The sequence below is a fragment of the Cupressus sempervirens genome, chromosome 7 (assembly GCF_028749045.1).
Source record: "Cupressus sempervirens isolate cs-2001-9-10 chromosome 7, ASM2874904v1, whole genome shotgun sequence".
NCBI classification, from domain to species: domain Eukaryota; kingdom Viridiplantae; phylum Streptophyta; class Pinopsida; order Cupressales; family Cupressaceae; genus Cupressus; species Cupressus sempervirens.
In genome coordinates, this window is record NC_143124.1 from 533,207,042 (window position 1) to 533,222,619 (window position 15,578).

A 15,578-nucleotide genomic window follows, 5' to 3' on the forward strand; every position below is an offset into this window, starting at 1 on the left:
GGCGAATCCGGGCGGACCCGCGGCAGGTGGGGCCAAAAAGTGGCCCAAAAAAGCAATAAAATAATGTTTTTTTCATTTTTTTTTTTGCCAAACCCTAAAGTAAGGCCTATTAGATGCATTTCATTCATCTAATCTCTCATTTGCTTTGTCATTTTGCTCTCTCATTTTGGTGTGGCCATTTTGCAAGTTTGAAGAGAAGGTTGTAGAGATTATTTGTGGAGTTTCAAATCCTTCAAATAATCAGTGTTGAGTGTTCCAGGTATGCATTTGATCCTTCCTTTTGCTTCTTTCATAGTTTGTTTTTAGTTTTTTAAATTTTTTATATTTATTGTTCTAAATTTTTATCAAGTTTTGTATAAGTTTTGAAATATTTTTTTAAATTTGTTTTTATAGATTGCAAGAATCCAAGAATGAGTAGTCAGGGTTCAGTGGGTGGGGTGGGATCCCAAAGATTTAAAATTGATAAAGGCTCTCCTTTGTGGAAGTATACAACAAGAATTGAGCAATGTGCTGGCGGGGGAGGGTATATATGGAAATGCAATTTTTGCCAAAACCAATATAGAAGCTCCTATTTCCGGGTTAAACATCATTTGATAGGTCCACCAGGTCAAGGGATTTCCATGTGTGAGGGGCCCCCAGAGGGAGGTAAAAAAGGGTTGTCAGCTCCTCAAATAGCAGGCATGTTAAAAGAACAAGAAGAGGCTGATAGGTTAGTGTCAAAGGTAAAAAAAGATAAGTCAAAGCAAATACCACCAACACCACCCTCTCAAACAATTAGTAAACCACATCCCTTCCTACCTACCCCATCTATGGATGAAGATGAAATAGAAACACCCGCATCCCGCAAGAGAGGCCCATTAGATACGGCATTTGAAAATGACAAGAGAGAAATTGCTGACATAAAGGTTGGGCGTTGCCTCATTACAAATGGTGTTTCATTCAATCTAGTGAGATCCCCTTATTGGAGAGAGATGGTGAAAGCAATAAATGATGCACCTCATGGTTACCAATCCCCTGGATATGAAAAGTTGAGAACCACCATATTGCATAAGGAGAGAAAGAATGTAGAAAACCTCCTCAAACCAATAAGAGATTCTTGGATCCAAACGGGGGTGACCATTGTCTCTGATGGATGGAAAGATTGCAAAAACCGTCCTTTAATAAATGTGATTGCTGTTTGCCCCAAGGGGGCAATGTTTTTGAAGGCGGTTGATTGTGAAGGGCAAGTAAAGGATGCAAATTTTATTGCCCAACTTCTCATTGAATCCATAGAGTCCGTGGGAGTTGACAATGTTGTCCAAGTAATAACGGACAATGCTAAAGTTTGTAAGGCTGCAGGTGCTTTGGTAGAAGCACGATATGAGCATATCTTTTGGACACCATGCACTGTCCACACCTTGAACTTGGTGATGAAAACAATGGGCAGCCAAATTGAATGGATGAAAAATGTGTATGAGGAGGGTGAGCAGATCCAAATGTTTGTGACAAACCACCATATGTCACAAGCAATTTTCAGAACTTTCTCCCGCTTGGAATTATTGAAGGTAAATTTTAAACTTTATTTAGCTTCATTTATCATATTAATTTTTGTGTCATACTTTACAAAATTTAATACATATTCTTAAATTTTTGTGTTATCAACTTATCATATTAACTTACAATTTGAATTAACATGGTAATAGGTTGCTGAAACAAGGTTTGCTTCACACACAATCGTCCTTAGACGACTTGTGAGGGTGAAAGAGGCATTGGGTCAAATGGTTATTAGCAACAAATGGGGTGGATGGAAGCAAGCTGATACAGAAAAGGCCAAAACTGTAAAGGATTTGATCTTGAGTGATAATTTTTGGAATAGGGTGGAATATGCATTAGAACTCACCGAGCCCATCATGTCTATGCTTCGGTATGCCGACACGGATGAGCCTTGTTTGGGAAACATATATGATGCCATGGACTCTATGCTAGAAAGAATGAAATCAGTAAGTTTAAATTTTTATACAATACTTTATCCTTGTTTATTGAGAGATTTTGATTTTTGATTTTAATTAAGTTATTAACACTACATCAAGATAACTTACATGTACATCATTTGACATCCCAGGTCATTCAGAGGAGAGAGCAGGATCCTGATACCTTGTACACTAAGGTGGAGAAAATTGTTCTACATCGTTGGAACAAGATGACTACACCTTTGCACCTCTTGGCATATGCACTTTCTCCTAGATATTATAGCAGTGAGATACTTGCGATTCCTGGTAGAGTGGCGCCATATAGAGATCCTGAAGTTGCTGCTGGGTATAAGAGGGCACTTAACAGGCTCTTTAGTGATCCTGATGTGGCATCAAATGTTAGGAGAGAGTTTGTTGATTTTGTCTCAAGCAAAAATGCAGAGCCTGATGCAATCAATGACCAAAGTAAATTGGATGCCATTGGATGGTGGTACTTACATGGGGAAAGTTACCTGTACCTCCAACCTCTTGCCATTAAGATCTTGTCACAAGTATGTATTTAAGTTTTTTTTCCTTTTCTTATGGCTACTTAGCTTGTCGAATTAGCACTCTTAAATTCCTATTGTATTGTAAAATTACTTAGCTAATTTTTTAAAATTTGTTGGTTGTCTCTCTAGGTTGCAAGCTCTTCTGCTGCTGAGCGGAATTGGAGTACATACTCCTTTATCCACTCAGTGAAGCGTAACCGGTTGGGTTCAAAGAAAGCAGAGGACTTGGTATTTATTCACAACAACTGGCGCCTCTTATCACGCAAGGATCCAGGATATAAGAAGGGACCAGAGAAGTTGTGGGATGTACTACCTGAGACTTCTAACTTGGATATGACTGTCCAAGATATATCTAGAATTGCCTTGCTAGATGTTGAGGAGGACGAGGAGGAGGATGTGGCTGCATCTGGGGCTAGTGGAACCGGTTTGGGTTCCAATGATGTGGAAAATGTCAATGATATAGATGAGGATGAAGCCATTGATCCCTCATATTTTGATGACCCATTTGACCCTTGAAGGGCATTTGCATCTTTGATAAACTATGTTTAAACATTTGTCATTGACTCATTGAGTCATTTATGATTTATCACTATGTTTCACAGTTTCAAACTTTATTAAGTCATAATTTATTATCTATCAATCTGATGAAGTAGTCTATGTTTTGAAATTCCATTTTGCATTTTAGTAATTCAATGTATGATTTTATTTACAACATTAGCATAGATTAATGAGTGAGTATTTAATGTTTATCTTTGACATTTGGCATTGATCAATAATCAAGTAACATTGATATATTCATACTATGGAATGACTTAGTTTTACTTTTACAACTATATGAGTTTATATTTTTTTTGCATATATATATATATATATACACTAACGAACCCACCCACGAACCCAAATGGGGAAAAAAAAATTGCCCGAACCCACGAACCGAACCCCGAACCCGAACCCGTCCCCGAACCCGAATCGGCAACTTAGTTTAAATGCAAGATCTTCTTCAAAGATTACATCTCTGCTAAGTTCAATATTTTTTTGTCCAAGTATGAAAATCCTATATGCTTTAGAAGTTTCACTATACCCTACAAAAATACCTTTCCTCCCAGAGGATTCTAACTTGATTCTCTTTTCTTTTGGAACATGGATATATACAGGACATCCAAAAATTCTAAGATGACTTATATTAGGTTTTACTTTAGTAAATACTTCTTCAGGGGTTTTATCTTTAAAATAGGAGTGAGGACTTCTTTTTTGAATATATACAGTAGTACAAGAGGGTTCTACCCAAAGATAATATTCTAGGTTTTGGTCAAAAATCATAGCCCTAGCAGCTTCTATAATTGTCCTATTCTTTCTTTCTACTACCCCATTTTGCTCTGGGTTATAGGAACAGTGTACTCCCTCTTAATCCCTGATTCTTTACAAAACCTTTTAAACAAGTCTGAGATATATTCTCCTCCGTTATCAATTCTAAGGGCTTTAATTTTATGTCCTGAAAAATTTTCAATTAATGCTTTGAATTCTTTAAATCTTTGTAGGATTTCTTCTAATTCCTTGCATTTTTAAAAGTGAATCCATGTTTTCCTAGAGAAGTCATCTATGAACAAGATATAATACCAGAATCCTCCAAGAGAAAGAACAGACATAGGTCCACATAAATCTGAATGAATTAATTCTAGTACATTATTTTTTTTCCTAGTACAATCATGAAAGGGACTTCTGGTGCTTTTACCCAAAGCACTCCCTTTGCAAATACTAGGTCTTTATTTAATTTGGGTAATCCAGTAACCATCTTTTCCATAGTTGATAAAGTTTTATAATTTAGATGCCCTAATCTTCTGTGCCATATTTCATTTGAATCTTCAGCTTCGTGAACTGGGGCTTGAATGGATCGACTAGATTCTGTATTCAATTCATACAAATATCCCTTTCTTTGACCAATTAACTTTGCTTTCTTGATGGAAGAGTTCTTAGCCCAAGTTAATAATTTGCCATCCACGAATGCAACATTGTGTCCATCTTCAAGTGCTGTAAATGAGATTAGGTTTCTTTTAATCCCTGGTACATAGAATACACCTTTAAGAAGAAGAGTATTTCCTGATTTTAGTTTCAAAGTACAATTTTCAATTCCTTCAACGAAGTGTGTTGAGTTATCACCAATGGTAACTTCACCGTTAACCTTCTCTGATAAAGAATCTAGAGTTTCTTTGTATCCCATTATATGTCTAGAAGATCCACTATCAATTACCCATACTTTATTTGAAATTTCATTTGATAAAGAGGAATACAAAACACGGTTCTTGGAATCATAAGTAGCTTCTTCTCTAATGACATTTGTACAATTTGCTTGTTCTTTGAAATTTTCAGGACAGTTAGATCTATAGTGTCCAAATTTTTCACATTTGAAACACTTTATTTTAGATAGATCTTTCTTGGGCTTTCGATTCTTTTGATTTCCCTTTTTTTTATTGAAATGCTTCTTCTTGCCTTTATAGGAGTTTGTATTAAGAACGTGAAGTTCTTCATCTTCTACTTTTGGTTTCCCTACTTTCTTTAATTTTCTAGATTCCTCTTGAAGATAATCATTCTTGAGTTTGTTAAAGTCCGAGAGCTGATCTCTGGCACTTATTCCTTGTGCGAATGTCTCCCATGAATCTGGCAATCCATCTATAGCCATAAGTGTTAATTTTGTGTCACTAATGATAGTTCCTATGCTTGATAGTTCATCTCTAACGCCGGCAACTCCTAAGAAGTAATAACTTATCGATTCTCCTTTCTTTATCTGAATGTGATTCAGTTGCCTTTTTAGTGCAAGAACCTTGGTTGCATTGTTTACTTCATAGGCATTTCGTAATGCATTCATCATATCAAAGGCAGTTTGATATTTTGTAAGCATAGGTACAATATCATTTTTAACTCCATCCAAGATGATTTGAATAGATTTTCTATTTCCTCTGCTCCAGATAGATTTGTGAGGTTCAACTCGGGGTTGTTTGAATGCTCCATCAATGAATTGTTTTACATTGTTCTCTTCAAGAATCAGCATGATTCTGAACTTCCAGGCTTCAAAGTGCTCTTTCCCATCAAACTTGTCCTCGGGTCTGATTGTGTAAGCCATGGAAGGTAGAAGATTGTTGCTTGATGTGTACAAAGTCTGATTACTGAAATTTAACAGAGCCTAGGTTCGATTACCAGAGCTCTGATACAATGTAAAGTTTCTACTAAATCCTTATCTCTTAATTAGACTTTTAATTCAGTCTTATATTTTGAGAATGATCTTCTAAGTAATATAAATATCAATGAAATTAGTGCTTATTATAATGCAGATACAATACTAAATATTTAACCTTTTATTGTGATGGAGAATCTAAGATATAAATTGCAGGATATAAAATGCTTATAGGAGCAGCCTGCTGTAACTGTGTGTCCTATAATCTGCATTTACAACCTACTTATATATCCTTTCTAAAGGGTATGTCCCTCAAGGGACATAACCCTTCCTAACTTGGCACTAATTAAATTCTTCCTAAGTCGGCGATCTGGGAGACACAAGTTAGTAAAGACTAAGATTTAGTTTGGTCAAGCATTAACAGTTGCATCTTTAGAAATCGCACCTATAGGAGAGATACATATATTATTAAATGCCAACATTAGAGATATATTACCATGAAGAGGAAGTACGGTCTGTACTATCAGACCTGTAGGTTTATCTTGGTTAATATTCTTAACACAACAAACAAGCTAATCCTTGCTGAACAGGCCAAACAACTGAGAAGGGAGGGATGAACCACTTATTCCACACAAAAAACTTTTCCAACTGTCGGTAAACACTTAACATACATCCACTGCTACTTAAGATCTTTGGGTTAAAGCAGAGTAATACCCCATCAAAAGATATGCAATGAAGCAAGGGTACACCAACACAATGAACACCATATTTTATGTAGAAAACCCAGCTTGGGAAAAACCACAAAGAAGCTAATTCCTCATGAAATGATAACAATACTGGTTAACGTGACATTGATAAGGTGACTTAGTACAACAAGGCTAATTGCATGAACAAGGGTACTGCTACCTAAGTAGCTATGCCTCAAATACAAAAAGGCCCACAACCAATACAAAGGCTCATAGAAAACATAATGAGAAATGTAATTGAAACATAGCATAGTGTAAGAATATGCAATAAAGGCCTTTGCAATTTCAGGTAAGAATTGACTGCACATTCCCAATTAATTGTTTGAGTAGTTCACACTTTCATTACACAAAAGGATCACTAATATGATCACATAAACACACACCATGATGCACACTTGAAATAAATCAATATAAATATCGAATTCCTACCATAAACCTGTTGACCAAAACAAATTTCAAACGGGACACACCACCTTGAGCAATACACTCATCCTCAAGCACATCAACATGCTACCACGATCTACTAAGCCAATAGGTATGATGAACATGCTAGGCAAAACTGTTGGGATCAAAATCATCAACATGCTTTGCAAAGGATTGACCCAAATCATAAGCTCCATGCAACCACAAAGATGATCCAAGCAACCACCAAGGCATGATACAGGATTATAATCAATACTGGGCCAACGGTCATGAACAACATATGAAGCACAATTGTCGATGAGAAAGCAAATCAATGCATAACCAACTGATATGCCACAACTACTAGAAACCAGTCGATTTACAACCACCAATGCACCACCAAAACATCAAGGGTCAAGATAAGGATGTTGACACTAATGATAGCCATGTTGACACCAATGACAACAAAAATGGTAACCATCAACCCTACATTTCAACAATCTCCCCCTTTGTCATTGATGGAAAAATTCAGCAATAACAAAGCAAAGAGAGTAAATTACCAGAACCAATCAACTTTGCATGTGAAACTCTCCATCACCAAAACTCTCCCCCAATTGACAGCAAGGGCAACGGGCCACGAACAACACAAACTAACTGCTCCCCCTTAGGTAAGGGACCCTTCCACCCCTCAAGTGGCTCTAGCCCAAAGTACGTGCACAAGCTTACACTACTAGTAACCCATTCACTTACTATGGCTATCACCATTGCACTATTTTGCTAGCCACACACTATTCCCCCTACGAGGAAGCTCCACAACACTGATCTAGAAATATATGAAGTGAAAAACATTGGATCAATGCCCACATCAATGCTCATCAACGAGCACCAGGAAGCAACAGAATGCCCAACTTCCCCCAAAGATACTCAAAAGTAGCTTTGTACAAAGGTTTAGTGAATGTCTCCTATTTGCCCCTTTGTGGGTACATACTCCAATCTGACTTCTCCTACTTCAATCTTATCTCCGATAATCAAATATTTGATATGTCAATATGCTTCATCCCACAATGCATTACAAGGTTCCTTGACATACGAATAGCAATTGTATTATCACAAATTATTCAAATCGATTAAGGCAAATCAATCCCAATACTCTTCAAGGTTTCCTTCATCCACAATACTTGCATAGAACACGAGGATGCTGCAATATATTCTGATTGGCAGTAAAAAGCATTATAGAATCCTACTTCTTGCTTGCCCAACTAACCAAGAACCCAAAAAGAATGGTCGGCCACTAGTACTCCTTCGGTCATCCAAAGATCCCGCCCAATCAGAATCCTACTTCTTGCTTTCTCAAGTAACTAATTGAGCCAATATGTTCAGATAAAATGTTGCAATGAATAATTTTAATCTCTTATATATTTTGGTTGTTTCGACTCTTGGTACACCTCAAGTCATATAGAACCAAGGTGTTGACTTGTATTCCTTTAATGTTGGCATCCACATATGAGGGATTGTAGATGACATATATTCCTCTTATTTCTTGAATCCCTTCCTCCAAAAATTAATGTCTACTCCTCTTCTTCCACTTATATTGTTTGTACTGGGTCTGTAGAGAGTCACCACTTTAGTCGTTGGCCTCGTATAGTTTAACAATAAATTGTTATTATATTTTAATTTGATTATTAGTTCATATATTATTATTTATTATGATGCATTTCTATCTTATAGTTGTAATGTGTATATTATATTATATTATATTATATTATATGAATGGTCGTGCTTTATTATCGATTATATTATAATATAAGATAATAAAAATTTACTATTATTTATTTATTCATTGAATTTTAATCTTCGAGATAGGGGACATTATAGTCTGCCCTACCCAAAATTCCTTGTCCTCAAGCACTTCAAACTTTAGGTATCTATGATGTCTTGTTATGTAACTCTGACCTCCAAAATAATAACCCTAAAATGATAATTTTAATTGAGATTAGAACTACTTCACAGATATGGATTCATCAAATCTAAAGATCATAATATTTAATTTAAAATATGAAGAATAATTCAAAAATTAAACTTATCTTGATGTACTTTAGCATTTTCTCCTCCTTTGTTAAGTGTTATCTGGTTTCTTGATGATTCTTGATCAATGCTTCCATTCCTTGGCGAGAGTTCGTCATCAGGGTCCAAGCTCTTTGGGAGGAGCTCTTGAGGTTCTAGTTTGCCTCATATGGTTATTCTAGAATGGACCTCAAGCTATGTCACCATCTCATTATGACTATCTCTTCCCAAGGCCTTATGGATATCCTTTACCTAGTATATCCATCGTGACAATTTTTAGAAGAGACTTTCTCTCTTCCCAATCTTTATGGGAGAGTTCGTGATCAAGTTCTTCGCTCTTGTTAGGGGACTTCATGGCGCTCTAGTTATCTCATAAGTTGGACCTGTCCTCTATCTATGATATTGTCTCCTCACGAATCCTCTCACCTTAAGGCCTCATGGATATCCAATATTTGGCATATCCATTCTTCCTAGATGATAGATCTACATCTCCAAGGCTTTTAGAGATGCAATCTCTGCCTTGTAGTAGACTACCCTAGCAGTTCTCTCATGATTGCACTACAGTAGGGTGCCCTTGGTGGTTCTCCCTTAACTATTACAATACGCTACCCTTGGCGATTCTCCCTCGACTACTTTTGCAATAGGGTGCCCTTAGCAATTCTCCCTCAATGATAGCGCAATAAGGTGCCCTAACAGTCATTCTCCCTCAATTGTCACTACAATGGGGTACCCTACACAATTCTCCCTTAATTGCAGTCTTGGTCTCTTCTGCAATATGGTGCCTTTACAGTTCTTTCTTAATCACAGAGTAATAGGGTACCCTTGTAGTGGTTCTCCCTTAATATGCTACTACAATAAGGTGTTCTAGCGATTCTCCCTCAATTGCAACCTTAATTACTTCTACAATAGGGTGCCCTACCAATTCTCCCTTAATTGCAGGTTTAGATGGCCAAGTATTAGCAATAGGGTACCCTAGCAATTCACCCTTAATCGCAAAGCAATAAGGTGCCCTTACAGTGATTCTCTCTTAGTTGCTACTGCAATAGTGTTCCCTAGCAATTCTCCCTTAATTGCATCCCTTTCCCCTCATTTAAATTATATTTAAATGTTTATTAATAATATTCAAAATAAAATTTATAAAGTGCACAATTTTATACATTACGGAATTATTTGATTGTTGTCACGACTATGGGTGAACCACTTCAAATTGTTAAATCTAGAGCCCAAAAATCAATGATGATAAGCAACAGTAAGAAGCCAAAACCGAACCAATAAACACCAAAAATATCCTAGGAAAACCCTTCGAGAATGAAGGGAAAAACCAAACCACACAACAAAAATATACCTTTATTGATAATGAAATGTTCAAGTGTACAATGTCCTTTGCTTGATGCAAATGTATAACAATAAGAGAGACTCTTCACATCATAACCGAAGGTCTCTTGAGATTCCCAACTCCTATAATTAATTATAAGTCTTCAGATATTCATGCCTCAATGCATATGAATGACACATGTTATTTACATTTAATATTACAAATTAAACTTAAGTGATCTTTTCAGCTAAAGATGATAACGATAATAACGTCCATATTTCCAAAGATAAAGATCTCTACCGCAGCTACCATCTTCAACACTCCCTCTTAGCCAAAGAGAGAACTTTAATTGAACAATCGTACAAGACTGCAACCAAAATGTCAATGATAAGATCTCATCCCATATATCCTATAAGATTCATGAAAAACCTGTGACAATTACTCATATTCATGGAATCACTTCAACATGAAAACCTATAACAAATACTCATATTCATGGAATCACTAAACATGAAAACCTGTAACAAATACTCATATTCATGGAATCACTCAACATGAAAACTTGTAATAAATACTCATATTCATGGAATCACTCAACATGAAAACATTTGTAAGACACAGCTAAGCCTTTAATGACGGACTCTCTCAACGTGAACTGTCATGGAATCACTCAACATGACATCCAACTCCCATCACAAAATCTCTCAACGTAATGACATCATGGACTCTCTCAACATGATGTTCACTATCGCATAGTGAAAGAGTTATCATAGTTGATCTTACAATCTCATTTATTCACACAAGAATAAAATAGGTAATAACAAAATAAAACTAGGTTCCATTTAAGTCTCAAATTTTACAAATACCACAAACATATATGAGAATGAAGGGGATTTCATAAGCACTCCCTCTTAATTGTGAAGCCTCCCTCTGAAGCTAAAATCTCCTTCTAAAGATCAACATCTCCCTCTAAGGATCATTATTTTGCAACACCCTTATCCAAATTGCATAATCTCATTGCGTCCTTTGAATACGTAACAGCAACATTCATCTCAATGCTTAGTTATGTACCAAAAGAGATCATCATTAATGTTAAAACATAAACTATTCTCAGTGATCTAATTAATCATCTAATCTCAGTATATTAACATCTAAGATCAACATAATATCTTCAACTTGAGTGCCAAACAAATTTCCTTCTCATGACACATTCTGCAATATAGACAACTAACACAAAGCCACGAGAGATATTAATTACTTTCTATTGTCTTCCCATAGATTTACTATTTTATTAGTTAATGTCGTCTCAAGAATTATATTGCAATCAACTCAAATACTTTGCCTGAGATGTTTTTCCAAAATGTGTGAAAATATAATTATATACAGAAGATACACATCTTAATTATATATAGAAAAAGAGATTACGTACCTCAACTGTTACAAAAATGCTACCTTTATGAAATTCTATAGATTACCAAAAGATGGAGTTCCAAGGAAGTCCAAGCTTTGTAATACTGTGTCCAACAAAGGACATCCAGATTGTCCTGGGCTACAATTTCTGAACTAGAGATAAACTCCATAAAGTAGACCCCCATTTTCGGCAAAGCTAAATCTTTCCATCTTTGACAAGTACAAGCACATGAATGAGCGTATATCCTCCCTCGATAGCTAAATCAATGATATGAACATGAAGTATATCCAAAACACCAAACAGAATGAAGACTCAAAAGGAACGATAGTTTTATTTTCTATTCACCGACAATGGTCATAGCCTCAAGACGTTTAGGATTTCTCTTACTTCATCTTACTTTACATAATTACCATAATACTAAGATTAGTTAATAAATCAAGTGCGTCGGTTACAAGACAAGCGAAGATGCAAAGATGATCTTCTGGCAAAGATGACCACTTTTAGCAAAAATTGGGCTAGTGTGAGAATTTTGTGTTTCACCGTAATCACCTAACGAAATAAGAATTCACCAATTATTCCCTCGAAGATGCCCATCTATAAGCATTGCTTTATTAAAAACAATGTCTCAAGGGAAATGACGTGAAAAATAGAAGGGACAGAAAGATGGTGGAAAATTGTTGCCAGCTAGACAAAATCGAAATTGAAGATGAGCTGGCAAGAGCCAAGAACGGTAATATTCATAACTGGTGAAGAAAACTCAACAGCTTCTATAGTATCCACGCGCACATCAGACGTATTTATCTTGATCATTTATGCAAAGGCACTAGACTGAAATGGAGAAGAAAATGGTCAAAAATAGGGAGACTTGAAACTAATACGGAGGCAGAACGGTATGCTCTAGCAAGTCATTTGAAACTTCACCCCATAAATCGCATTTGATATTACCAAATCTGCGTACATATCACCAAATCTTGTCCTTCCCACCAAGCCTTCTCCCATAAATGTTTCATTTTGAACCTTCTATCCTATCCTGAGCATAAGGTTCCACTACATAAGACGGGATTCACCCAAACAAGACTACCAAAAGTTAAAACCATAGTCGAACCAATTTCTCTACATGCAATTTTAAATTCTTTATCGACTATTAAGAACACCTCAATATCACTGCACCATCCAATGGCATTGCTTTTGATATGCCAACTCAAACTAGAAATTAGGAAACAACAATAAAATCAAAATTGAAGTCTCTGTCAACGATCACATACAACACAATAAATTATCTTAGATTGCATATGAAGCTACTAAAACGATTGTTATTGTCATCTTACACCAAGACCCCTGTCAGCAGATGATAACAATAAATAAACTTAACGCTCCAACAAGACATTATAGCCGATAGAAGTTATGAATGTGGGAGCCACAAAATACAATGAAGCCAAACCCAAAAAAAAAATAACAAAGAAAACCAACTCAACAAAATCGTGCAAGGACGAAGCTACCAATAACAAGAATGTTTACTGAATCTTTGAGCATGATCGATTTGGTCATGCAAAAGTCAAGCTCTCTCCTCTCTGATGAATCCAACTTTCTTGAAGTGATACTTTACCTAGAGAGCTGCATGCCTAATAAAATTGAGGCAAAACATAAAGCCCACAACCCAAGTGCCCAACATAGTCAAAGAAGGCAGAAAATAGGTATGCTCTTGCACACATGAAGCAGGGTGATAAAGCATTTCCAGATTCTCAATAGCGATAAAACCCTTATCATAATATATGCATGCAACAGAACGAGACACAACCAGAGGCAGAAAAATTAAAACATAGATTCCTTTCATTGTTGTTAACACAACTAGGCTTTGATACCATGTTAAATCTAGAGCCCAAAATTCAATGGTGATAAGCAACAATAAGGAGGAGCCAAAACCGAACCAATAAACACCAAAAATATCCTGCGAATACCCTTCAAGAATAAAGAGAAAAACCCAGCCACACAACAAAAATATACCGTTATTGATAATGAAATGTTCAAGTGTACAATGTCCTTTGCTTGATGCAAATATATAACAATAGGAGAGACTCTTCACATTATAACCGAAGATCTCTTGAGATTCCCATAACTCCTATAATTAATTATAACTCTTTGGATATTCATGCCTCAATGCATGTTAATGACACATGTTATTTACATTTAATATTACAAATTAAACTTAAGTGACCTTTTCAGCTGAAGATGACAATAACAAAAATAACGTCCATATTTCCGGAGACAAAGATCTCTATCACAGCTACCATCTTCGACACAAATCTCCATTCACTTTCAGCATTATTCTTTCATAATGAATCATTTTCATATATCCTCTCTTACCCTGCAGGATGGCAGGATATGCTCTGATACCACTGTGATGACCCCTGCCTAGCTAGCTTCGAATATTGGCACAATGTTTTGAAGACGTCAACATATAAAATAAGGTTTATCTTGATAACAATGTCAGTCTAATACCTTCTCTATGTATATGTAAATGATATCTTGTGTCATCAGAATGAAATTCAGATCTGTGGTGTATGACTCTTGTTGGTATGTTAATGTGAAGTTTGTTTCACAAAGTTAACCAGTAATGATATTACTATCATATATGTGTATATACTGGTCACTCTCTAATTCCTTATCACATTTTGTCTTATGAAATGATGGTGTGATATTTATTTCTGATGTGACAAGTTTTACTTATTAGTTAGTCCTCTGTATCAATGTCTGTCCCTTCTTGGATGATGAGGTCCAATTTATTCTACTACTTCAACCCTCAGAAATCTGCGCCCAATATATTTTTGGTAAATTATTTTTATTGATCTCTAATTTTTTATTACTTCCTTGATATTGTTCCCTTGGATACTCTCAATGAGGTAAGGCTGTTGTCCATATTGACTCCCTAGACTCATGGCAACATAGTGTCTAATCTCACTTCAACCCATATATGAGCTTCTATCTTGTGTTTCCTATAGAACATTTCAAATCTGCATGCATCCATACATGCATCAAAACACACACACACACACACACACACATACGTACCTACATATATATTAAACTGCAAATATCACTGGTCCATGATAATCATAGTTAAAGCTTTCATTCTTTCATTTGTTCTATATTGCTGTTGATTAAACATATATATTTCTCATGCGTTTGATATAATCAGAAGGATTTTGATGCCCTTGACTTGGTTGCCATCTATCAATTAATTTCGAATTACGTTCTCCCACTTAGTCTTTACAAGCTCTCCCTCCCTCTCTCCCCCCCCTCCCCCCTCTCCCTCTCCCTCTCTCTCTCTGTCCTCTCCCTCTCCCTCTCTCTCTCTCTCTATCTCTCTCTCTACAGTGTTTAGGATTTTGATGCCCTTCTAGCAATTAATTTCGAATTACGTTCTCCCAGTCAGTCTTTACAAACTCTACAAAATGAATCAATGTTTCATGTTCACTGTATGTTTTATCTGCTCACTAGATTACTATGGCTGACCATTTCACTGGCCCTCAATGTATCCATTAATTTCTGCCTTCAACGCTGTTTCTAGTATTGGGTCTTCAGTGTATCATATCCTTTCATTTGACAATCCTAGTTGCCGTTTAATGGATGCCTCCTTTTTCTTGTTATCGACACTCCCTCCTACACATTGTCGATTCTGTGTTAATATGTTGAGTTAATGTATATTACCTCTTTTCTTATATCCCCTTTCACATCTTCCCATTTTAATAATTTCTTAATATTTATATGAATATGGATTAGCTGTTCTCTCTCATTCTATTTCTATTTCCTTATTCACTGAATAGACGTTCTTTCCTTCATTTGGTCCCATGTCACTTCACAAGGATATAGTCATTGACTCAGATTGTTATATCCATGATGCTTTGATATAATCAAGCCAATACGTTCAGATAATATGTTGTGATGGTAATTTTTATCTCTTATTTATTCTGGCT

General features: G+C 36.0%; 2 protein-coding genes across 5 annotated transcripts in view; one reads left to right on the top strand and one right to left on the bottom strand.

Annotated features, from left to right (window-relative positions):
* Window positions 1-15,578, bottom strand: part of MEE44 (Nucleotidyltransferase family protein) — a 195,650-nt gene that overhangs the window by 10,144 nt on the left and 169,928 nt on the right. The gene's annotated exons all lie outside the window — the stretch shown is intronic.
* On the top strand, window positions 411-3,137 carry LOC149547862 (uncharacterized). Its single transcript, XM_089791909.1, has 4 exons — window positions 411-1,544; window positions 1,683-1,979; window positions 2,102-2,500; window positions 2,627-3,137. The coding sequence occupies exons 1-4, from the start codon at window positions 411-413 to the stop codon at window positions 3,011-3,013; spliced, it is 2,217 nt and encodes a 738-aa protein (XP_089648035.1). The 3' UTR covers window positions 3,014-3,137.